This window comes from Cryptomeria japonica, chromosome 5 (assembly GCF_030272615.1).
Source record: "Cryptomeria japonica chromosome 5, Sugi_1.0, whole genome shotgun sequence".
In the NCBI taxonomy this organism is placed as follows: Eukaryota; Viridiplantae; Streptophyta; class Pinopsida; order Cupressales; family Cupressaceae; genus Cryptomeria; species Cryptomeria japonica.
This window is the reverse complement of record NC_081409.1, coordinates 164,424,234-164,450,368: the sequence shown is the minus strand read 5'-3', so window position 1 is coordinate 164,450,368 and position 26,135 is coordinate 164,424,234. Positions and strand designations below refer to the sequence as shown.

The 26,135-nt window shown below is 35.4% G+C and overlaps 1 protein-coding gene across 12 annotated transcripts in view; it reads left to right on the top strand.

The window, feature by feature from the left end:
• The first annotated feature begins 645 nt into the window (after nucleotides 1-645).
• LOC131072723 (trihelix transcription factor ASR3) overlaps nucleotides 646-26,135 on the top strand; it is a 30,067-nt gene continuing 4,577 nt past the window's right edge. For 3 of the 12 annotated variants that reach the window (XM_058008981.2, XM_058008977.2, XM_058008978.2), the window contains exon 1: nucleotides 674-913. Coding sequence is in view for 6 of the 12 variants with exons in the window: in XM_058008974.2 (XP_057864957.2) it covers nucleotides 23,971-25,032 (1,062 nt within the window). In the remaining 6 variants the exon portion in view is untranslated. Of the gene's footprint in view, nucleotides 914-1,054; nucleotides 1,277-23,515; nucleotides 23,690-23,864; nucleotides 25,580-26,135 lie in introns of those variants that run through there. The other 9 variants (XM_059221303.1, XM_058008980.2, XM_058008974.2 and 6 more) reach the window with 8 other exon arrangements.

Genomic DNA, 26,135 nt, shown 5'->3' with positions numbered 1-26,135 from the left:
CACCTTCGTGTTGGAACTTCAAGATTCCCTTTGATTAAGACTTCAAATTTTGACAAATGACTATTTATTACCTCGGTTCACCTCCATGCATGCGGACTTGATCTCAATGAGTGTGAACATGACCTTTTGCATAGACTTGATGTGTGAACATGACCTTTTGCATAGACTTGATCTCATGTGCATTAAGGCTTGATGATGTTTATAAACACTTTTGAGAAACCTATTAGATCACAAGGTTCATATTCTCGTAGTTCAAATTCTTAGATAGATTGAAACAATCACATAGTGGACTCAAGATGAGACCATTATTGTTTATTTACTATCCATCTTCACAAGTCAAAACTTACACATTTTCCACAAATTCGTAAATGAATGCTTGTAAATATAACCACCTAATATACAAATCAACAAATTACACCCTGAATTAACTCACAATGCTAATAACATAATTAAAAATAATAATTTAAATTTTAAATTTTAAAATAACTCAAAATCAAATTCACACTCATGAATTAAATTATATTTAATGATAAACTAATCATAACATTTAAGATTTCCTAATTCCTTACCGAAGTGTACTACAATATAAAAGTTCTACTGGAATATAAGCTCTACACCACCTTCTAATCAATCATTCATCATTTAAAATTAGTACTAAAAGTCTTCTTAATTTTCGCTCCAAGTATGAAGTATTTTTCCCTTGTTCTTTTTGAATTAGCGAAAAAGGTGAAAGATTTTTGTAGTGTTAGTAATAGAAATATCATTAGTGTAGCGACAGTATAAAAGGGCTTAGGGCCAGACCAGGGTTTTATTCATAAAAATCTCCAGCGGAAAAATGACGGAGAGCGAGGATTATGTTAATATGTTTTTGATGACGATGGAGGAGGAGCTTGAGCAGTAGAACCTTCTTCAGGTACAAATTTTTCATTACTCTTTTCTTTGTTGGTGGTCATATGGCAGTAAATTGGCTTCCCTCTGGTCATATGGGTTATGTTTTCTGTCTAATTTTTAAAGCCCTCCATCAAAAATCCTTGCTACTTTATTCTGCACGACAAGTTTATGGATCGCGTGTCTTCCATATTGTTTTGGCAAATGCAAAATTGCATACCCAATTGCCCTCGTTTAGGAGTTAGGGTTTTTTCATACAGCCCTTTGAGAAATATTTCTTCACTTATTGATGATGTCGTCTCTGTACGTGCCTCTAGGATGAACTAATGAATTGGGTGTGGTTAAGGGTGTTTTGGGAACAGTTAAACCGGATTCTCTATTGCCCTAGGTTAGTAACTAGGCTCCGAGTAATTAATGAGTTGAATTTTTCGAATTGGTGTGTTGGGAAAAGTTAAATCGTTTGACAACTTGTTTTACTTTAGTATTCAAGATTCTGTGTAATTTGGCTACTCATGTTAGTTTATTTTATAAATGTTTTGCCGTGAGAGAGGTTTGTTAACAGTGTTTTGCTATGCTTAACGTTTATGAATCAGACTGCATAGCATGCTTAAATTCTGAAGTTTTATATGTTCCGACTGGGCCCATTATTAGTGAATTGGTGAAATCAATTACTTTTTATAAATGTTCTAAGTAGTTCTAAATAAACTACAGTTAGTACAACTGTTTATTTTAATTATTGAGAGCAGTTCTACATAAACCTCGAGGCATCCTTGCTAGACTTTTAGATTCAGCCACAACATTTATGAATCTACGAATCTAATGAACAACAAGTGAGTTCCTTAAAATGACGACTTTGCAAGAATCATCTAAAGGAACAACGTAAAAAAATAATTATCTTTCGTAAAAGCATTTCAATAGCAATGAAATCAAGAATGTAGATTGAATTCACCAATAAGCATGAAGTCGACTTGTTATGGTACGGGGATAACTAGGGTTGCTTAAAAAACTTGAAATACTGAGTTAACTATACTTAAAGTATAATTTCTTTATGATTCATGTAAGAGTCTTTGTCTATATTCACATCTTGGATTTTGGATTTTGTTATGCAGATATTGGCATAAGGGAGTAACACTATATAAGTGTTTTATGGTAATTTTATATAAATTCCTTCCTTACAATGGTAACATTGACATATTGGAAACTTATATGTGGAAATCATAGACATATTCGAATCTGAGATTGCGTGACCTTGGGTTTCAATGGCTTCCTCCCCAACTGTTGAGAGCTTGCACTCTCTTCTCAAGAGTCAATATTCAGCATTCCATGGTGAGGTGCCCATTGGAGAGAGAGCTGAACCTAATGGCTCGTAAAGACTGAAAGTTGGGACACAGCTTTATACTTTTATCCTGCCTTGCTTATGTTCAACATCAAGGATTATTTTGCTCAGTTTTATGGTAGAGATTGTCAGAAGGATTTATTAATATTATTTGTTCATCCTCTTGGTTGTGTCTATATCAAACATCAATCTTTACAATATCATGGTCTTCTCCTTTCTTGGCCTCTGTATACAGTCTGCAATTGAGGGACGATAATTGAAATAGTAAGGCAGACATGAGGAACACCCTCTTGCTCGAGGTTGGTAATTAGAGTTTTGAGTAATTGATGATTTGGGTATTTCTAATTGTGTTTTGGGAATAGAAATATCAGACTCTAACTTGCTCTAGTTTAGTAAGTAATGTTCAAGTAATCAGGCCAATAACTATGGTGTTTGTTTGGGTTTGAGGTGTATGGAAAATGATCCCACGATCAGCTGCCATGCAAATGCAAATGCCCATGCCCATTAATTTCCAGAATATACAGTATTTAATTCTTTTGTGGTCTTCAATGGACTTTTGCAAAAATTAAAATTGTATATACCCAATTGCCCTAGGTTAGTAATTAGACCTCTGAGTAAATTATGAACTGGGTGTTTTTAAGGGCCTTTGAGGAAAGGTTAAATTGATTTCCAACTATGCCTTTGAGTAATCAATAAATATAGCATTTTGGCCAAAGTTAAAGTGCATTCTGCACTAGATAAGTGACTAGGATTTTGAGTAATTTAATTTTGTCTCTGTTTTCACTTGTATTTGGGATGTGAGTGCACAGGATCCGGTTTTGTCATCACATGTTGTGCAATTGCCATATATATCGGTCTCACTTTCTTGCCCCAAGTTAGTAATTAGAGTTTTCAGTCCTTTATGAATTTGGTTTGCTTAAGGGTCTTTTGGAAAAGGTTAATAAATTGAACACCCACTTGGCTCTATGTTTTTCATTAAGGTTTTGAGTAAATTGAAATGCACGAAAATTGATCATGTGCCCTCCTGTTGTTCAAATGCTGTAGCTTAGATGAATCTGCTGAGTATATAGATGGTTTTACTTATATGGCCTGTATGGCCATGCTTCCTTCTTAAACTTATGTCTCTATTTGAACTATGGTGTTTTCAATTTGTATTTGTTTTCCTTTAATTCTGTGTTTTTTCCTCTTGTGGAGAGTTGTGTTGGTATTGTGTAATTTTCCTAGTGGAAAACTGCGTATTAAAACAGTTCTTACTTATATGCTATGTTACAGAGTTTGCTCACTTTCTCTATAAAAATTCCAAACACAGTGAATTAATAAAAAATGGGTTTGTTTAAAATCTCTTGAAAAATTTTCCTAGTGGAAAACTGCGTATTAAAACAGTTCTTACTTATATGCTATGTTACAGAGTTTGCTCACTTTCTCTATAAAAATTCCAAACACAGTGAATTAATAAAAAATGGGTTTGTTTAAAATCTCTTGAAAAATTTGTGTAGAATGATTTTTGTAGGCAAATGTTAAAGTTGGTTCAGCATTTTGATTTGCTAGTACAATGACCTGTGTTTGGTAATACTGGGTTCAATTGTATGATATATATGTAAAATAGAAAAAATACCCATAATTAGCAGAAATATATACAAAATTGAAAACATAATTGATAGGGATAAAGATGATATCATAATTGATAATTTGATGTTAAATGTTGAGTCAATACAAAACAATGTTCGATTATCTTCATCTTGCTTTTCAATGAGACGATCAATGTCATCACTTGGTTTGTTTGAACCTCAAAAAGGCACAATGCCACCTCCACGATCTACATTGTAGAAGTCCTATGTAGGAGCCTCCTCCTTTAAATTGGCACACTCAGGGTTGACATTCCAATTCATCATTGCTGCCTCCTTGTACTTGTCTTGCTTATAGACTAATTCCTATCCTTTTGGGCAACTAACAAATTGTGCTTAATTGAATGGATAAAGGAGCATGTACTTGATCTTGAGGAAACTCTATGGTTAAGTGGACTTGAGTTAGAGTGCAATTGGGTTTGGTAACACCTTGGAAATTCCCAATGCTTCACTCTTGTGAGCATTACCTAGATGCAATTAGTGCTAAGTGAACCATTCATAAACATGAGAGAAGGGCTCTTGTGAATCAATACTCGTGAAATATGGTTGTGAATCACCATGGGTCATTCATGAAATGAGTCAATAAAGATTGACTTAAAACCTATGTAGTTGAATCTTGATAAAATATCATATAGTATGTACTTTAGTTTTGCTTAACGGAAGAACTCATGTCTTGTAGAAATTGGAGACAAGGTCAATACAACATTTGCAATTATAAAATATATTAAATAACTGCTAAAAAAGGTAAGTAAGTAAAAAATATGCACACTTTTGATAGAATTTTTATCGTGAGAGCTTGCAAGTAAATAGAGCCTTGGCCATGGTGGTACCAACAAGTTCGAGCATCCTTGTACTTGTCTTGAATAGCACTAAGACTATGATTCCTTGAAGTTAGAAAACTGCCAAACTGACCCACAATTATGCCTTCGATAAGTGGATTTGGGTCTAGTGAATGCTACCTTGTACCCATCACTAACTTCGATGTCTCTATATGGTGCCACCCTATTTGCACAAAAGTTATCTTTGTGTTGTCATATTTGTGTGACAAAGCAAATGCTAAGAGATGCAAGGGCATGATCATCTTGTTCCAAGTTCCAACAACCAACAATGACGCTTTGTACTTTTGCGCAAAATGTTTGTTTGGAATTATTCTTCTTAGCTACTTTATGACCTTTTTTCTATCATGGAGTGTTGCCCAAAGGTAGCCAATTTGTATTGGCAAATTTGATCAATTATACCCATGAGATATAATACACACAAGCTCTCCAATCATCATCCCTGACCAATGCTTTGATCTTCTATTTTCTATCATGGAGTGTCGCCCAAACATGATTAATTTGTGTTGGCTAACATGATCATACTCATAATGGGGTGGGTAAAATTCAAAAGTTAATTAATACACATGAGCCCATTGATCATCATCCACGACCAATGCATCAACCTTGTGGGTCCTCTTTGAATTTGATTGATTCCATAAACATCAAAGGTTGCTAGTGACCATGGTACAGAGTGCCTTTGGTACCTTCATGAGTCATCTCAAGACAATTGCATGGTATGTGAATTGAGTTGTAACAACCTAATATGGTGTAAGAAAATTAAAAAGGTGATGATATAATTAAAATTTTATAGCAAATTGAAAGCAAATAAAAATTATCATAGTTAATAAACTAACCTTCAACAACTCCACCTTGGAGCTCCTAAAGATGGTTTGTGACAAACATTTGAATCTCATTAATCGATTTGTATTCTCCATCATCAAGTTGACTAAGTGGATGGCATGTGGTGTCTAAAAAATATTCTTGTGTCTTGCTTTCAATAAACTTTTGCTGCCTTGCATTTTTTAGCGGTTTGTTATGGCTTGGCAATGTTTTTGAGCACCCACCATCTCAATTGACTCTCTGAAGTGTTGGGAATGAAGTTTTCGTCCTTTGCTTCCCCCTCATAACCAATTGCCTTCAAGATATTGCCCCTTTAGGGGCACATCACAATGATATTAATAATGGGATTGTCTTTTCAATCTTTCCATCTATCAAATACAATGGATAGTCTCATTTTAGCCTATGAATCCTTGATTGGCTGCAGTGATGTTCTACAAAACTCTTTCCTTTGTCAATAAGGTGGTGCAAACCTTTTTACACTTAGGCTTGTATAACATGCTAGTTTTTGACTAATTGTTGTTACCATTTCCCATTAATATGGTGATCTCATGAGGTTGATGGAAGTCTTTTGGTGTAAATGCAACATGCAATGTGCTCATATGTAATATCTCTTGCCTCATTTTGTAATGTCCTTTCCAATAGGTTTGTGTCTTGAGTTGTTCTTTTGTAGAAAAAGAGCTATTGTCTTCTTGGGAAGATGGTGTCTCAATAGAAGGATGTATGGCAGTTAATATTAGATAAGTGGAAGATGGCCCTATAGGTGGGTTGTGCGATCCTTTTTTCGCTAAGGGATGGGATCTTGTTTTTGTTTTGCACCGTATTTCTTTGTATGCTTTGATATAAGAAAGAACTTGCAACTTTGGTAGCCCATGTTTGTTCAACCTTAGACAAACTTTGGTTCGTTGGCTGACCAATATGCACATGTGAGCTTTCACTTGACTAGACAAGCTTATATAGTCATTATGACATTAACTATGACTCCAAAGATAACCTATTGTTTCTAGGAAATTACTCAAAGATATCTTCTTGTTTCCAAGAAACTACTTAATCTTTGTGACATGTTATCAAAAGAGGGTATGCTTGGTCAAATGTGAAAGTCCAATTAGTCATTGGGCTCATTGAACTAAACTAGTGGCTATTTTAAATCATATCAAAACTTGTACCAACATGTTTAGAAATAAACAAATACTAGGAAAATCAGAAAAAGTTGTAAACATAGGCTACATTAATATAGAACTTATCCTTACAAGAGGTATCCTCACTAATTACATAGATAGGATCAAAGGTCATGTATCAATTCTTTGAGGAATTTTCAAAAGGATGGAAGCTAAGGTTGGTGAAGGTCAAAGGTGTGGAATTGGAAAATATGGAAGAAGTTATTGCCAATGTCTTAGGGATGTCTATGGAGGGACCATGTAACAAAGGGCTTCATTAGGGACCATCTTTTCCAAACATGTGTTGAGGGCCTGAGGCTAATCCATAATCTCAAAAATATGTCGTGAAGGATTTGACATAGAGAACTTTGGGTTCAATGGTAGGTGGCTGATATAAATGTTGGTTACCTCCTTGGTCTTGTCCATGACCTCACAGAAAACCTCAGTCCCAAAAATCAGAAAATCAAGAACTTAGCAAGTTGTAAAAATAAAAAATATAAAAGAATCATTAGGTTTATAATCTAAACTTACCTTGATGATTTCACCTATGTGTTGGACAAACAAAACATCAAAAATGGTCTTCTCATCCCTCCCCCCTTGGGTTTTCTTCAGGTGAGGACTGTCCAACGTCACATGGTAACAAACATCAACATAAGAGATGACAATGAAGCCGAAATAGTCGGATTTTGATGTAATTGGTGGGAAATTGTTTGACTACCAACTGCACAATCCCCTTTCTGTTGGCGTGCTCTCATAAATTTTAGGACCTTTATATAGTTGTAGATTTATTTCTTAATGTTTTTTGCATTGTCTACCATGGTTTTGATCCATTCATGTTTATGTATGGTCAGTACATGGGCGACACAAAGGGTTCAAAGTAGCATAGGATGGTTCACCACAAGAAGTCTATCTGCTGCCACATCAATTTTTCCACCTTAGTCAATGTGTTGCATGAGGCATTGGCATTTTTCACATAATAATAATAATAATTTGGTAATATAAACTGATAACATATTAAAACATAATATAATCAAATCTTAATAATAATTTAATATTAATTACAATATCATAATATAATAATAATTATAATATGATAATATAATAAAATTTTAAGTGGAATAATGGACAAATATGATATCTTTCGGGGTACTTTACTTATATTCCTCTAAAGATAGGTATGCTAGTTAGTATTGTTTACTCCCACCTATTGTTTGTAATACCTTCGTAAGAAATGAGGGATTCATTTGGTAAAGATGACTTGTGAAGAAAGAGCTTACTAATTAAAGTTCAAACTACAAGTGGGGCACTTGGGAAAGAGTGGATAATTCTTGAGTGCTGAACTTGTGTATTTTGCAATTCCCGAGGTTGGGTGCTTGGGAGAGTGAGGACAAAGACATTAGGATGTGTTATGATTTGTTTTTTGTCATTACCCAAGGTGGGTACTTCAGAGAGTGTGAACAAACACTTTTGGGATGCATTTGTGGTGATCTTTGACACTCCAAAAGGCAATCCAAAGATGGAAATGGAAAGGGGCATTTTGGGTGCCATCTTTGGTTTTGGCCAAAGTTGCATGGACATGGATACGGATACAAATACGGATACGGTATCGGATACTGATACGGCCATTTTTTAAGACCCCCAATATGGATACGGTTGGATATGTCATTCATTAAAAACACATACACATATATTTAACACAAATTTCTAAGTTATTCGAGGAGATTTTCATTGCTTCAAAATCAATATAGACACATAATTGCTGCATAAATAATGATAATTGTTACATAAATAATGATAAGTTGATTTAGCAATTTAGAATATGCAGAAACAGTATAGTTGCATTGGAAGATAACCCAAAAAATGGGTCACTGAAATAGAAAAACATTTCATTTGTCTTTCTCATTTGGTGTAAGTTTTGTTTAAAAATGCATGAATGAAGTTTTTTAAAATTAAATTTAGGAAGATTTATGTCAAATTTTTTAAAAATCAAATCACGTAGTATCTAGCATGGTTGAAAATCAGGGTTTTTTGGGCACACGTGGGTACAGCATTCGATGTGTGTCCGGGTTGTATCGGATACATATCCATTTCGGAGACGGGAACGTATACGCGTGCCCAGGGAGGGACAAAGGAGTTTCCTGCTACTCTGGTTTTGGCTCTATAAGTTGGTGCCTTGGATAGCAAAAAACTGATTGCTAAAATGAGAGGAATGAAAAAAATATGTTACAAGAACATGATAGAGAGTTGGATGTGTTGATATTGTTCATAAGTACATGAGTTTTGCTAGATTGGAGGAAAAAGAGAAGAATGAAAGTAAGATTGTATTGTAATTTTGTTTTTCAAAGTTAATACATTCTTGGCCTCTCTTCTTGGGTAGTTTTTCCCACAAGGGTTTCTCCACATGAATCCTGTGTTATTTGTTGCAATAATGGTGTTTCCTGATTTATAAATCCATTAAATCTCTTCATGGTATTTCCAAGATTAAGAACACTTAATTTCAGATTTCTATATTGTAGTATTAAGCCATGCATCTCCCCAATTGATATCATAGTTTGATGTTAAACAATTGGAGTAGAGATTGAAATTTCCTTACACATAACAATACAGGCATGATTTTTCCTTTGGTTTCAAAAGCTTGGTGACCATCTGTACCTTCTTTAGTTGTGTGCCTGAACATGCAAACGCAATTTCGAGTGATGAAAACCCTTGTCAAACCTGCTTTAGGTGCACGACTGTATGTTCGGCACATTTTTTTCATAAATTTGCTGAGCATACAACCATGTATGTGGATGTATTTTTTGATTGATAAAAATTATCATGCCTCTGTTGAGCTTGCATCTATATCTATTCAACATATTTTGACTTAATTTTTATTTATTTCATCTTTGTTACACTCTGTTTTTGCCTTAGATGAAAATTCTGTTTTACCTCCCCTGTGGCTGGGCCTGTGAATAATAACCAGGCTTTTTTCACCTTCTCTTGCAGACACATGCAATACTTTTGATGACTACCTTTCAAAATCTGCTGAAGCCCTTTAAAACCATCCCTTCCTCATATTTAGAAAGAATGCAAATGCATTGAAGTCCTCCTGTTACTCCCACAATGACTTCTTCAAAATGATTGAATGCTTCTTTTGATATTGATAGCCCAGAAGAGGCACAGTTGTGCATTTTGATACCTTCATTTTGATATGGAACAATGAAATATTGAAATCAAATATAATAATATTATATAATTGTATTACTAATTTTTTGCTGCCATACTTGAATGAATTAACCATTGATCCTACATGCAACTATTTTTTTTTTGATCATTCTGCAAGTCATTGAATTATGAACATTTAGATTCTAAAGTTAAACTAAAATATTGATGCCATGTGTAGAAAAAAATATCAAATTTGAGTGAATCTCTCTTTCTATAATATATTACAAATATTTTAGTTTTTTATATATATGTGAAAATCTGCCATCCCCTGCCTTTCATGTGTTAGAAACGCCATGGAACATAGCTTAGAGCCAATTCCATTAGAAATGCCCATCAGCTAATAAATCCCACACACCACTGTGCCATTCTCCACACCTCTCCATCAGCAACCAAAATCCCCACCTAAACCTGCACGGAGCTATTAACACCAGATTGAGTGGGCTCCAAAACCAAATCCCCAAAGAGGAGTCTATGGCCTCTTCCTTTTTCTGTCTTCTCCCATCGCAATCAGGTCCAAATTTAGAAATGTAGTATCAAACCAAAAAATGAGGTTTGCATAAAGGGCTTCCACTTATTGAAACTCATGCGAGGACACCATTTCCAATCAACTTATCCAGAAAATAAATAAAATGATTGTTTCCTTAAGGCGGATGACTCAAAGGACTAGTTCTGCAATGAAAGAAATGGAAAATAGGCTATGGCTGTTAATATAAGAGGCTTTGATGTGCAGGCTCATTGGATCTTTCCCTGGACCTAAATCATTCAAAAGCTGGGTTGAAGGAAAGGGATTTGGCAATCCTCTGATATCAATACATATTGTGATGATGCCTAAAGGTATTTAATGTTTGGCTTCCTATCAAAGCATGAGAAGGATCAAGTGTTCGAAGGAGAGCTTCGGAAAATATTAGGGTTGTTTATAAAGCCTGGTCTGCAGTCTTTATTCCTAAATAGAATTTCTTAAGCACAATTTTATGGGTCTGTTTCTTATCTAGAGATTGTATTAGTAAGAATCCATTTTTTTGCAAATTTGGCAATGCCTTTGGAGGATGCATCAAAACATCTGAGTTCGTGAAATACCCGAGGGTGCTCAACTATGCATGCATATGTGCACACATATATCTAGAGATTCCTGTACATGGGCAAATACTTTCTGAAAAGAGAGGAATACAAGGGAATGATAGATAGATTAGAGAAAGTTCATATTTGCTATAAATCTCTCATGAATATGAATAGAAGGCCAGAGGGTGACCTACTTAGTCGAAAAAAAAACAAGAGGTACAAATGGATGGTCCAAGCAACCTGCAGCCACAAGCAACGAAAGGGCATAGAGCTAATGAATATAGACATAGTCAATATACACCAACTGTAAGATTCAAATGACTGGGGTCTTTATTTGAACTGTCCATACTTGAACAAGTAATAAACTCCCCAAGTACAAGAAAGAACACTTAGATCATTAGATATGATGTGGTGCAAGGAGGCACCATAGAATAATATCAATTTAGAATATTAAATGATACCGAAAATGCATTGGGATTCGATTGATAAAGTGGGAGGCATTACCTTTAACAAGTTACATAAGGGTAGGCTGACCTATAAGGCACTAATCCAATCATATATGTTGTACAAGGTGTGAGCCACACATTTAAGTTCAAGTTACACATAATGTAATGGTATATCACAATCAATGGAAATTCAAAGGGACACGAAAGAAGAATCATTTTAGAATTTGAAATGACACCAAAAGTGGACAGGGAATCGACTAATAAAGTGGGAGGCATTACCTTCAACAAGGCACATAAGGGTGGGCTGACCTGTTAAGGCACTAATCCAAGCACATACAAAGTGTAAACTATACATTTAAATGCAAGTCATACATATGCATACTACAATCAGTGGTGGTATCTCAAAGAGCTTTTGTGACATGGGTTATATACTCAAATTCCCCCTTGAAACAAATTTGGTGGATGGCCAAAGGAAGATGGCATTAACAAGCCGAATTGCTAAGAAGAGAAACTTTAGAGTTACCTAATGACAGTACCTGATAGACTGAGCATTTCTGCAACTAGATGAGTCTTCAATACAACAAGAGATAAACAATATGAAAAAACAACTGAACTAATGCTGAAATTTGCATTCAATGCTACTATCAATGCCCCTTTGTGCACTTAGAAAGAGATGAATAACACTATTGCTCTGGACATGATCAAGTATTGGGGTCCCATCAAACTAGAAGCATACATTCACTTTCCACTCAGAAGATGGGATACATATCTGAAATTTTCATCAATGAAGATGACATTAACAAACTGAATCTTCAAGAAGAGGAGAAATTTTAGCCTTTGCCTAATGTCAGCAGCTGATTCTTCAATACAACAAGAGATAAGCAATATGAAAAAAACAGCCGAACTCACAATAAATATTGCATGCAGTTCTGCTATCAAATGCCCTTTTGTGTACTAACACAAATGAATAGTGATATCACTCTGGACATTACAAAGTATTGGGACCCATCGAAGTAGACACATGCATTTATTTTTCACTCAGTAAATGGGATACACATCCTTATTTTTCATGGAAAAAAACCAGCTTCCATCTACATATGGGATAACTGGTGTCCAGTTTTTGTTGCAAAGGAACGATCATGTAGTAGTCTCACCCCTGCTTCCCTGCCCTGACCCCCAGCAACATCTTTTCCCCAAAGCAATCCTTGTGCCTCATGGGGACACATTGCTGTACCTCAAACCCCCATCACCATACCCGTCCCCAATGGTGTTTCGTGTATGGGTAGACAGGAGGGGATGTATCCTAGCTGCCTCCAAAATCTTCAAATTTTGCAATATTTCTGAAATGAGTTGCAGAAATAGGAAATGCCGTGGGGATGTTTGGCCATTCTGAGATGGTTGGGGATGTCTGGTATGTACCCTAACTGCCCCAGGGATTGCCAGATGTCCCCAACAGCAAGGCAATTTTTTGAATCTTTATAAAAGAAAATCATTGACGAAATTGAAAAGAGACTGTTAAATACGTCATGACAGCATTATAACAGCGGTAACATTACAGCATTATAATAGCAGCAATAAATATATAGCATTATAACAGCAACAAAATTAATCATGACAGTAATGACAGTTGCAACAGTGGTTAACTGTTAAACAGCAATAAATATATCATGATTCAGAGTCATAGCTAATGATATAAGTTATATAACTGGTAACACTAGCAGCAATTATTTGGATTTCTGATTTCATCGATCAAAAAAGTCTCAAACTTGAAATTTTCTATATGGGATTAGAGTCAGTTGTTATTGTCAGCTGCAAGAAGAGATTTAAGGTGTAGTGACCATGGTCTGGTACAGTAGTGTGTTATTGTGTGAGAAGTGCAGACAAACAATTTCTTTTTGGAATGTGGTTGGCCCTTGGATTTCTGTTCCCAAAACATGTTCTCTGCCATCCCAGAAACATCATGGAGCATTGGTAATATCTCCTTTAATAGGTTGGAATGTTACATGGAGAACCTACATGAATGCTGTTGATTTCCAAATATTGAACCTTTCCTGTGAATCTGAATAATAAGTAAAATTACTTGAAGCCACCAATCTGACACTAGGTCAATTCCATGTTACTTCTCACAATCCTAAGGATCTAAGTTACTGGTCCTGGTATAGGTTTGGGTTTGCCGGTTCGGTTCGGGGGTTCGATCAAATTTTTTTTGGAGGTTGGGTTTGTACATACAAAAAATTCTAAATTTACAAAACATAAAGATAGTTACAACCTAGAATAAGAAAATATTAAATGTGATAGATACATTTTTTGTTTGATCGGTAAATGGTTATGTGTTATTATTAATAATTTAAAAATATTACAAAATTGGGGTGCATTATAAAACTTTAAGCACCAACCCCAGAAGAACATCCAAGTCAAAAAATCCCCATATCAAAGAGTTTTCAAGTGACCATCTAGAATGTACATATGCATATTTGACAGAGATATATAAACTAGCCCATACAGTTGTGATTTTCAAACTAAAAACAAAAAAAGCTGCATATTCCACCGATTATTTTGTGATCACAATAGCCTTGCCTTTATCTCGAGAGGTCTCCCCTTGTGCTGGTTTAGTTGGTGGTTGTTCCTCTTCCAATCATGGCTCTGGAGGAAAGCCAATCCAAAGGGTGCGGCTGGTCTTCTTCTTGGCTCCCTTTGGTCTTCCATGTTTGTGCCTGGACGAAGATGCACCTAGAGCTGCAGGGGTTCTTTAGCTGTATGGACCCCATTTCTCGAGTTCCCAACGAAGCTTCCTGGCTTCAAATGTTTTGATGTAGTCCTTTAACCCTGTCATATTGATTTGGGTCGAGGCACGCCTCAATTCCTTGTTGGTCGTCGAGCTCCATATGAGGAAAGCGTGTAGAGGTGGTGTGTATTCACCCACATGGAGCCACAAACCATTGGGCCTGAAGAAACCTTGCCCGTCTCTCACAATTTCCATCAACCGCTCGAAACCACTTTTGCCACTCCTCACAAATGCAGCTTTCTACTAGCCAGCGGGCAAATATCCTTCTTTTCCAACTCAAAGCACCATGCAGTGAACATTGATGCTATATCTGCATTGCAACGGTTTTTGAAGGTTTCCTTTAGGTACTCCTCCCCCAAGATTATCTTTACCTGTGTTAAAAATTCCCCGTCTTCAAACTTGAAGATGTTCATGAGTCTCTCGTCTAAGATTGCTCCCAAGAACGACATCATTGGCTTTGAGGCAGTTATGGAGAAATTAGCCTCCATATTTGCTGCGGGATTTTTGTGTTTCACAAAGCGATCAAGGCAATCGAAAGAATGATCACCTTAAGCTTCTTATCGCTTTATATGACACACCTCTTGATGCCCGTGCTTTCCGCCAACTCAAGGCATTAAATTCTTATGTGCGATGCTTTACAAATCTACTCAGCTAAGGCTGAAAATTCCAGCTTTATGATGTCCATTAATGGACTCGGGCTTGTTAATCGAACTTGGCCTTCATATTGGCCTATCACCCGCCTTTAATGTTTTGCCAACTTCGTACGTCTACAAAAGGAAAATCCGCCCCGCCTTCTTGGAGAATGTGGCCATCTCATCTCCCACTTAACCAAGGATATGACAAGATTTAGAAGTAAGCTTGCCGATCGGGTAGTCGCTGGTCATTAACACTACTGTCCTATCTCAACGTTCAATGCCATTAATGGCATATGAGAATGTTTTTATCTCCCCATTCAAATCGCAAGTGCCGTTACAAGGGAACAAAATTGAATTCAACTCCTCTAAAACTTGGCCGTTAGATTAAAATCTCAGAATTTGAATTTTGCCTTCCTGGATATTGAAAGCATGGTTGGCACATGCATTGGCCTCTTGATTTTCTTCTCTCCTAATATGTGAAACCCTGAAGTTTTGAAAAGAATTCAGACTGTGTCATATGGACTGAATGTCTCTGTCAATTTTCCAATTTTCCAATTTTCAGCTTTGCCCTTTAGTATAGCATGAATGATAATTTGCGAGTCACCTTCAAGATGAAGGTTAGAGATCCCTAATGTTCTCGCCAATTGGACGACAAGCAGAGCTGCTTTAGCTTTTGCCATATTGTTCGAACCCTTTCCTAAGTTTTGAGAAGACTTTGCCAATATACTTCCATTCGTATCTTGGGCAATACAACCTGCACTTGATGGTCTTGGATTGCCCCGGGCAGCACCATCAAAGTTTATCTTAATCCAACCCTGGTTCGGAGGTTTCCATGATACAACACTATCTGGGTTTTGGATAGGATTAACCTTAGGAAGCCCATTAACGGGGATACATTTACTAACATATTTAATGTATAATAATATTTAAAGGTCTTATAATATTATATAAATTATTATTATAATACAATAAAAAATATTTAAATAAAATTAATGTTAATAATTAATAAATACTTTTAAAATAAACAATTATTTTAATATTATCAACAGGAAATATTTGCTATAAAGACTATTGAATAAATTTTAATATTATTAACAAATATTTTTCCAGTGAATGTGTTTTTGAAGGGCATAAGATGTTATAGTAAATAACATTCTAACATTCATAGCAGAAGCATCCAAGGGAATGAAATCCCCCTCTCTTCTTACTAGGGCAGCATGGCATAATCACACGAGATTGATGGTTTGTCGAACTATTCTATAGGATGTAAGGAATAGGGCAAGCAACCTATAGGTGCATGATACTATATCAACTATCTTGTCTACAATATCATGTCTTATAGGTCGTATTTGATTTTCCACCTCTCCAAGTAGTGCATCTGCCTCTAGGGTTTCTTAAGAAAAAAATAGAGAGTTCCAAAAAATTTAAACATGATTTACAGAGGATTCGTTAGGGCATGCAATTTATCTGTTAGGTTCTTGGGTTTTCAAGGACTTGTTTGGTACGAACCAGAGTTTTTTCATACATACTGCCACAAAACCCCTAACAAATTGGCCCCAAATCCGGACTCAGTACGAACTGAACCCGAATTTGGGCATAGTAGAGGCTGAACCAGTAACTTAGCTAAGGATGATAATGATGACAAAAATTCCAGGATCAAACTATTAATTGGATGTAATGTCCCCTACTAGGTCTAGCCTTGTTTTCCCCATAATTAATCCATCTCAACATACTTATGACTTAAACTAAATTGATTAGGAGACAAACTATCTTAAATATCGCATTTTCCAACTTCTTAGATACCGATAGTCATAACAGAGAAACATAATCTTCTTTCTAATATTGAATTAATAATTCAATTTGGTTCATAATCTTATATTTACTTGTTCATTCAAATTACTATTTGTATTTATTTTCAGATGATATTATAATATACATTTTACTACAATGCAGTTCTTATAAAGTATTATAATAATTATAATCATTATATTATATTATTTTCTACAATTATATTATTTTTAAGTTTTTTCTGATTATACCATTTAATATTGTTATTGGACTGATATATATATATATACATAAATTAATAAGTAAAATCAAATTATATTCTCTAGTTCTACAATATTATTAGCACTGCCAATTGCTAAAGCTCTAATTATTAGTTATCTAGTAGCTGCAACATCAGACAGATCTGACATGCATCAGATCTGGTCTGCCACTATGAATGTGACCAAGTATGACTGCCTTATGTGTTATAGTGTATAACTTACTTTACTGTTAATTAATATAGAACATTTCCAATGGTTTAATTCAGATTTTATATTCACTCTATTAGTAATTAACCAGTTTATACCTTACGTCTTACTTGTGGATTATTTGTTATTTTTATAGCAATGTCATAATATTGCTCTAATATGACACTGTCGGTTTTAGATTGTGGTTCATATCACAGTTAATTTACATATGTGCTGATGTATTGAAGTAATGCTGAATATTATAATGCAGATTATTCATTGACAGAGTAACAAATAGTTAATACGTAATTTGTGATGAGGCTGTAGTATTATAATTATCAATTTATATAATAATTATCATGAACCTTCTGAGGCATTAGGCACTTACCTGGAGCGAATTCCTTCTTAAAATTCCCCCCCGCCTGGATAGGTTGATAACGTCCTCTTATATCATGTGTTGGATATGAGAAGACATATCCCATGCCTCTTGGTAATGATCACACCATTTTATTATTTTATTATCACTCCCATTATTATTATAAATCATCAAATCGATCATAACTTCTTAATCATCAAATCGATCACAACTTCTTAATATTCCTTTGTTAACGGATGGCAAATAATTGTTTGTTTTTTTATTATTACAATTACCATTATGTATCGAAGTGCATTGACTAATGGTTCGGACTGATCAATAGTCTCTCCTTGGATCATATCTTAATGCTTCATTCGATCTTCTGGAAATAGATGCTTGGGATTCGAAGGATATTGGCCTTTGTAATACTTTGATTACTCATCTCTGACTTGGTCGATTTCTTCATTCTTTGATCCTTCTGGGAACAATACTTATTATTACATAACAATGATATTAGGTGTCCATTTACTCTTAGCATCAGATTTTTATCTCTATCCTCCTGCCTAGGTGACGTAAGTGGGTCTCAACTCTTATGGTGGGCAATGATATTGGATTGGTTACTAAAGATTATAGGGAGTATGTTTTGTGCAATACATTAAGTCTCTTCCCATAAATTAATAATAATTATTAATAGTAATAAATTAAATTACAAATATTAATATTATCAATAATAATAATAGTAACCATAATAAATATTAATTAAATAATAATATTTTATAAATAAATATTTAATGATTCCAAAAAATCATTCATTAATAATTATTGTATTAATCAATAATGATTATTTCATTTTGGTTATATATGATGATCAAGGAGGGGACATGACATTGGACAAGTCAATCACTGCATACAAATGAAATGTGCACATGCTCCTAAACCAACACAATGCAGTGGTGTGGGCCCAAAGTCTGAAGCAAACTAGCAAGCATTCACCATCCATAAAGAGTGAGCCCAATACTACACCAATACATTAAAGGTCCAAGTTACACATTTACACATGTGACTTATACATAAGCAAATAGTATACCACCAACAATTTTTTAGTGGGAATTGTTGTGATGGTTTTACACTCTAGCACAAACTCTACTGCTTGAAACAAGATGTGAAAAGGAATAAAGGAAGACAACAATTTCAGCATGTTTATACAAGGAAACTCACAGGTTCTTTGCCATAACCTGTTGAATGTTTTTAACTGTTTGGGGATCTTGAAAAATAGGAAATAAAGGAAATGTCATCATAGCACCTGCTATGGATCCCAAGGATCAAAGGAAAGCCCCTGATTACCTAAGCTAGAAATCCCAAAGGGACTCAAGAGTTCAGCTCAATTTACCTCAATGGCAGACTCTTTAAAAACATCTGCAAGAGGGGGAAACAGAAAACAGACAACCCTGTTTAATGCAAATGCATGCACATATAAAGAAAGGATTGGAAAAAAGAACAACTGTTGGGGCTCAGCTCCTCTTCCTATGACCCATCACAACACCTTCACATTCTTCAAACAGTAATCAGAAATGGGAGACAAAGAATGCATTGGTACGAATGACATTGGACAAGCTCATCGTGGAACCTTTCATGAAATGCCAGGGTCACGATTGCCCCAGATATGAGTTTATTTCTGACAGAAAAAGCAAGAGCAGAAAAGATGATTTTACTTGTTTGAGAAACCATTAGAGCTGCACCGCTAAAGGAAGACAAAGCATTGAGGGATCTGAGGCAAGAAGTAGCAATGATATTGGCATCCTATTCAATCCACGGTCTTTTGGGATCCTTCCAGGTACTCCTTGGTTTCTCACCAATCTTTTCAATGGGTATAGTGTTACATTTTTCTAAATTAGTTTCAAAGCATATGCAGTGTGGCCAGTCAACTTTCCACTTGGTCCAATATAAAGCTTCAAATCAGGCTAACCTCATTGGTGATTTCAACACCAAATTCACATGACAAAATGGTGGATTAGGTTTTAAATTTTTAATCAATGCAATGTTGATGCAGTAATACAGCTTCACAGGAACACAGATGGTGGACATTGATATTACTTGAGGCATGTTCAGCTGGACTACTAGAAGTTATGGTAAGGGGTATATGCTGGAGAAATGGACAGAATTATTCTTTCAGGAGAATTGATCTCAGCTAAAGATGTAATTCCAGCCCTAGAATTGCCCCAGCATGCTGGGAATCACCTGGGTACAATTCTAAGTGATGTTGGCTTAAAAATGTTGTGCCCTGCACAACTCTGCCGATGTATTGGTTCCAATTCTGATTGCAAAACTTTTCACACCCAGAATTGTTGGGGTTTCAGGGCGATTTGGTAACACTGTTAATATTTATCCATGGAGGGTCAACCATAGGAAAACCCTCTGAGAAGACATGTTTAGAGATAATCATATCACCTATTCTCTTACATTCTAAATGCCACACAGAAACCCCAGATTTCTGCAACTGCAAAGTACTTTAAAAAGTCTCTCATATTTTGCAACATCATTTGACATGGCAAATGGGTTATGGATAAAGTAATCCAGTTTTGGGATTATGGCTGCAATAGTTTCTCTCCTATCTTTTCCCAAGAACTCACCAAGTTCAATTGTTTCTTTAGGATAATGAAGAGAAGAATTTTTAAAATACCTAGTGATATGCCCTAATGCTAAGTAAAATTGCATAAATCACACGAGAAGGAAAACTTCAAAATGTAGAAATATACACAGATAAATACACCTTGATATCTGTTTTTCATTCCTTTGAAAAACTTACAAGGACAGCTGATACAACTCACAGCTGCACATAAATCAACAATATGAACTACTTAGTCTTTCATTCCTTTGAAAGACAATTTGTATATTAAACTTCTATCTTGCTCTTATCTTTATACTCATTCAGCTAAAAATCTGATCTTCCAAAATCAGCTTTATTTACAAAAAGCATCCTTATCATTTATAAGGATGAGATGGAAGGTAAGTATAAATTATTAGCGATTATCTACACTTTATTAAACTTAGTTAAATAAAAGACTCACTTTAAACCTTAAAAGTGAAATACAAAATAGAATAACTTGAACCACTTGAACTCTTATTGAACCTGTGCAGAGTTCCTATCGAAGCTAAAAACTCAAAAAAGATTGGCTCATATCAAAGAGAAAGGGTGCAATACTCAAGTCCTTAAAGAGGATGCTGGGCAAATTCAGCTTCCACATTTTAATCTATTATGGTAAGGATCTGAAATTGGCAACCTTACTCTAGATGGATGAGTACACGGAATGAAAGTTAAAAAGAGGTAACATCAACTTGTTTCTCCCCTGCAATAACTCACTCCTGCATTCGTAATATGGATCCTGTGGAGGGAAAGAAACAGCAGATTTTGAAACACAATACAAGTATGTGTACATACTTTTAACAATAATAGATCCTGCCAGTCAACAGTCTAGGTTCATATTTGCCAAATTATTGATAGAAATCAATTCTCTAGCTTAGATGATCTTTGCATCACTATGAAAAGCTTTTCCCCTTTATGCTCAAAATTTCGACTCTTTACATTCAAAGGAAGGATCTTTGTGTCACTAAGAAATGGAATTTTTCTTTTCGGTTCAAAATACTACTTTTCAATTTCAAAGAAAATTTTGAGTTGTCCCTCGTCTGGAATTCTGTCTGGACTTTCCAAATTAAACTTTGATCACAACAGGAATTGCTTGTGTTGGAGATCAATCAACTTTCAGTAGAAAACAGGCAATAAAAAAGACAACCATGCTGAGATGTTTGCTTTATACAAGGAGTTCAGCTTGTGTTTATCAAGGGTATCACGAATTTTATGTTGAGGGACATTCAATAGTCGTAACTAAATTAGTCAATGAAGAAAGAAGAATATATTGGTGCCAATATAAGTATCACTTGGAATTGGCTGTTAGAACACATCATAAGGTAGATTGCTGATTTCCTGGGAAAATGCATGGTCATTGTGCATCATGCAGCTAGTAATTACCATATTATGGTGGACATTCTGCTAAGTATTCTGTTCATATTAACCTTCTCATGGGTCTTGCAATATGGTAGGGCAAATGTATACCTGCAGTACAAATCCAAATCATCCAATGAACATGGTTATGTTGATATTTAATATCATTTTTATAGAAGATGATCCTCGCAAGATCAATTATTGAAACTGAAATTTAACCTGTCCTATCATCATACAATCCTTTGCCACTATCACACATTCACATCTCAATTCATCTGCTCACATACCTTGTTTCTTGTCTTTTTTCATAGTGCACATATTGTTGGCTTGGTTGTCAGCACCTCCTTGGAGACTCGTGACATGGCTTAACCGCCTCTCATGGGTCGGGTTAAATCTGGTGTTTGTATTGGGCGTTGATAGTTCTAGATTTTGGCGCAATGGCAAATGATTCCAACAATTGGTATTAGAGCCTTGGGTCACAAGTTCGAGTCTCCCTTCAGTGGGTGCTGAAGGCTCTGTCAGTGTTGAGGGGGAGGTTATTGACTTGGTGGTCAGCACCTCCTTGGAGACTTGTGAGATGGCTTAACTGCCTCTTGTGGCCCGGGTTAAATCTAGCATTTGTATCGGATGTTGATAGTTCGAGCTTTTGTGTGCAATGGCAAATGATTCCAACACATATTACTTGTACGTTTGGCCTCATCCCACTCTACACGTTCACCTTTTTTTTTTTCTTATATTACCCAGCCCCAATGACTTTATGCTAGCATATTCTCTAACATTTTTATTATGTGGTTAAACACAATCCTCTAAACACTGTCAGACTCAACACAACTTATTGTTATGGCTTTCATGTACAATTTTTAGGCAAGGCACAAAGAGACATTTCCTCACCTTAAAGAGCACATACAGCCTCAAAACCATAAAAGGTTAATTAATGCCTTGTATTTTTGGGTCAGGATATCATCAATTATAATTTATAATCATCTAAATCATCAGTTAATGGAGGTTGATAAGGGCATTTTCAAGGATACTAGCATATCATTCTAATTGTTATATAGTAATTTGTTTTATAGCTGTGTATATACTATATATGCATTTTCAGAAATCTGAGCTGGTATTGTATAGCTCTCTATTTGTTCCATATAGCAATAGTATATTTTCCGGTTTGAGAGTCTTTTTGAGTCTCATTGCATCTCAAAACTGCTGAATATGTCACCTGATGATATTAGCTGTTCTGAAATAGTGCTCAACAAAAATAAGTTAGTTACAATCATTCGCATTATGAAAAGTTTTGCTATTTCATTTGGTCAAAGTTGTCTGTGTTTTAAGTATTTACTCTTATCTATCCTTCAAAGGATTAATTCTCCAAATACAGCATGATAGAAACGTACTCACTGACACATGCATGGCCTGTGATAGTTTCCAACATATTACATCTGGTGTGGTTACTTCCTCTGTGCAGCCACTTTTAAAATGGTTCTCTCAAATGGGTTGATAGTGATACAATCTTCTACTTGTAGATTCTTATAATGTGATGCTCGTCATCTTTTTCAACATTTATCCATGGTCTAAATAGATAGTTGTGACCCTGGCATGGATATAAATTTTAACATTTATTTTCAAGCAACTTTTCCATTTAGTTTTATCAGGTGCTAGGGAGGACCTGTTATGCAATTGGTAGGATTTATCAATTGCCGAGATTTTTCATGTTTCCAAGTGCCATGGTTTAGTGCCTACAATGATGTGTTTGTGGTCATCTCAAGTCATGGTTTGTGGTTCATTTGCACTAATTTAATTAGTTTTACTGATAATTTTGGAATGTTTTATAGAAACTATTTGAACTCATGGATGCGGAGGTGCCTTTTGAACAGGCTAAACATACAACTAGTCCTTTCTCCAGGGTCTTGTTATTTTGTTTTTACTGCTTATTTTATATGCAAGCTATGCATGCCAGCTTTAAAATATGCTTTTCTATTCTTGCAATGTTGACTTTTTTCTTTAAGGGGAATTCTGTTTTTTAAAGAACAATTAGCTTAGTATTTCCTTTTGGTTGGTGTTTTGACAAAGGCCATGTGCGTTTTTAATCGTGAACACCTTGTTCTCTTATCTGAAAGTTGGTTAATGAATTTTCAATAGGTCCATCTGAAAAAAGTGTAAATTTTACATGCTTCCTTTCCCTGGAGCATCCTATGTTGGCTTTTGTCTTCTTTCAGTGTTCAACCTGCATAACTCCCGACATTTTGAAAGTGAGTAAATAGTTGTTTCATCTATTCTATTGGTTTAGCAGAAGAAATCTCATTTCTATCAGAGGTTAGTTCAGGTTGAGTGTTTCCCTTTTTCTCATCCATGTTACATCGGTAGCTTGCTATTGCTATTGTTATTGGTTTTTGTTTCTCTCAATAAGCTGGTTATCTGCTGCCACAGTTTTTGTCAATGTCTGCAGCAAGACTGTAGTGGTTTATGGCACTTTCCCTTATGCTTGCAGGATTTGTTTAGACATTACATTGAGCCTGTCTGTGCCGAGTTGACAAGATTCCTTCTGAAGAAGCTCCTTAACATACTATTGAAGTAATATTACATTGGATGACAAAATGTTGGATGAACCTTTTCCAGAGGCTCTCTGTCTCAATCCAATGACAATTGAAGATGCAAATGGTGTGACTGATAAAGATGAAATAATTGAGAATCAACGTAACTTGCCAATAACAGCTGTTGCAGAGGTGATATGTAGGTTGCCTCCTAGTCATGAACAATTTACGGTTATGCCACAAGATGTCCTGGAAAAGCAGCAAAATTTTGTTTCTCCACATAAGGGGAGAGTTCGATGGACAATTTCGGACACACTTACTCTAATCAATGCAAAACAATTGGAGAAGAATGTGCACTCTGTTGATGGTGTAGTAAAGAGAACAAAATCAGCTCTTGAGAAATGGAAACAAATTTCATTACAGTGCCAAAAGAGTGGCCTTCGTCGCAATGGTACTCAGTGTCGTGACAGGTGGGAACATATCATACCAGATTATAAGAAGATCAGAGATTATGAAAGGAATACTCCCCCTGGGCACATGAGCTTTTGGAACATGATGGCGAAGGAGCGTATGGATAAGAAGTTACCTACAAACTATTCAAAGGAAATTTATGAAGCAATAGAAAACTATTTTGGTCAGAACCAAAGTGGTAGTCCCGCAGACATGATAATTGACACATCAGCATCAGATCATAGACCTTTTGATGAGTGCCATTTTCCTGTGAAAAATTCACCTCCACAGGACAATGGATCTCTGGAGTCACCATTTCAGAGTGTGAGTGAAAATTCCTTTGATAGATGTCAACAGTATGCAGGAAAGAGGCCTAAAATGGTGCTTGATACTGCAGATGTTGTAGAAACCCTTATCGAGAACAATAAGATGTTAGTTTCTAATCTCAAAATGGCTGAGGAAGGGCGCATGAAACGCCATGAGAGATATTGTAGCATGTTTGAAAGGAGAATGGAAATGGATGAAAAGTTCCTGAACCATCATGCAATGAATATGCAAAGAGTTATCAATGTTGAGGAGCAGAAGGTGAAAGCACAGCGCGACTTAGTTTCCGCACTAAATACTATTGGGCAAGCAATGCTGAAGATTTGTGAATCTGTTGACAAACAAGTCTGATCTGCCTTATATGCTTATTTGTTTCCTGACAGTGAGGCTTAGCTGGAATTATCAACAGCTATACCTTGCTATGCATGGTTCTGTCCATCTTGTGGCAAAGGAAATCTTTTGCGCCAGTTTTTAGGAGTGTCTGTGAAGTCTGATCAAACAGTATCTTTAGTTTTGTTCAATTTTTTATGCCTGTCTGGAGAGATTTGTTCTATTTCTGTAGACACATACGAATTGATAAAAATGTGGCTGGAATGTTATATTTCTTCTTGATTTATTTCGGGGAAAGCTTTCCCTTGATTGGATTGCCATGGATCAGTTTTATCTTTCTGGATATCCAAATTATTTGTTTTTAGATTCATGTTTATTGTAATGTAAGTGACTTGAGTTTTAGCAGCTACTGTTGGCTATATTTTGCTTAGGCGTTATTATATCTAGCCAGATTTAGTGACTTTGCAGAACGTAAGCAACTTATTGGTCAAGCATTTTAATTCTTGACTGAACTGAATTTTCTACCATCATATTACATGTGTTCCAATGGAGTGATTTTTATGATGCCGCTTCAAAGACTTGAACTTACAAGGCAGTATGCTGTTATTCATATGCTAAGAAGGTTGCAGTATTTTGGATCGGTCATAGGAAGGTTACTATCTTCTCAGTTCTCCCAACTAATATGGTGTTAATTTAAGATGGGACTTTGAATTCCTTTTAGATTGTTGAAGCCTCATTTTGACCATTTTATGTAATTAAATTTTGAAAGCTATTTCTCTGTCCTAGAAATTTAAATTGTATTGGTTAGGTTTATATGGTTTAACCTAATAGAGGTTTAGAAAAATAGAAAATTTGTATTCAGATCAGAGACTTATTTGTTGATCATCACAAAGATATTTGCTTGTTTTCTCTTTGTTTAAAGCCTTTTTCAATCCTAAAATTACTGTTTTAACATTGTATTGATTTATACTAGTATATTTTTTATAATTTTAGTGGTAGCTCTAGTTTTCTGTGATTGGACTTGTTGGCTAGTTTATAGTAGCATGGCTTATATCTTCTTCAAGTTGAGTAATTATTTTCAATGGCGGCTTTTTTAATCTGTGGATGTTTCAGCTTTGCTAGGA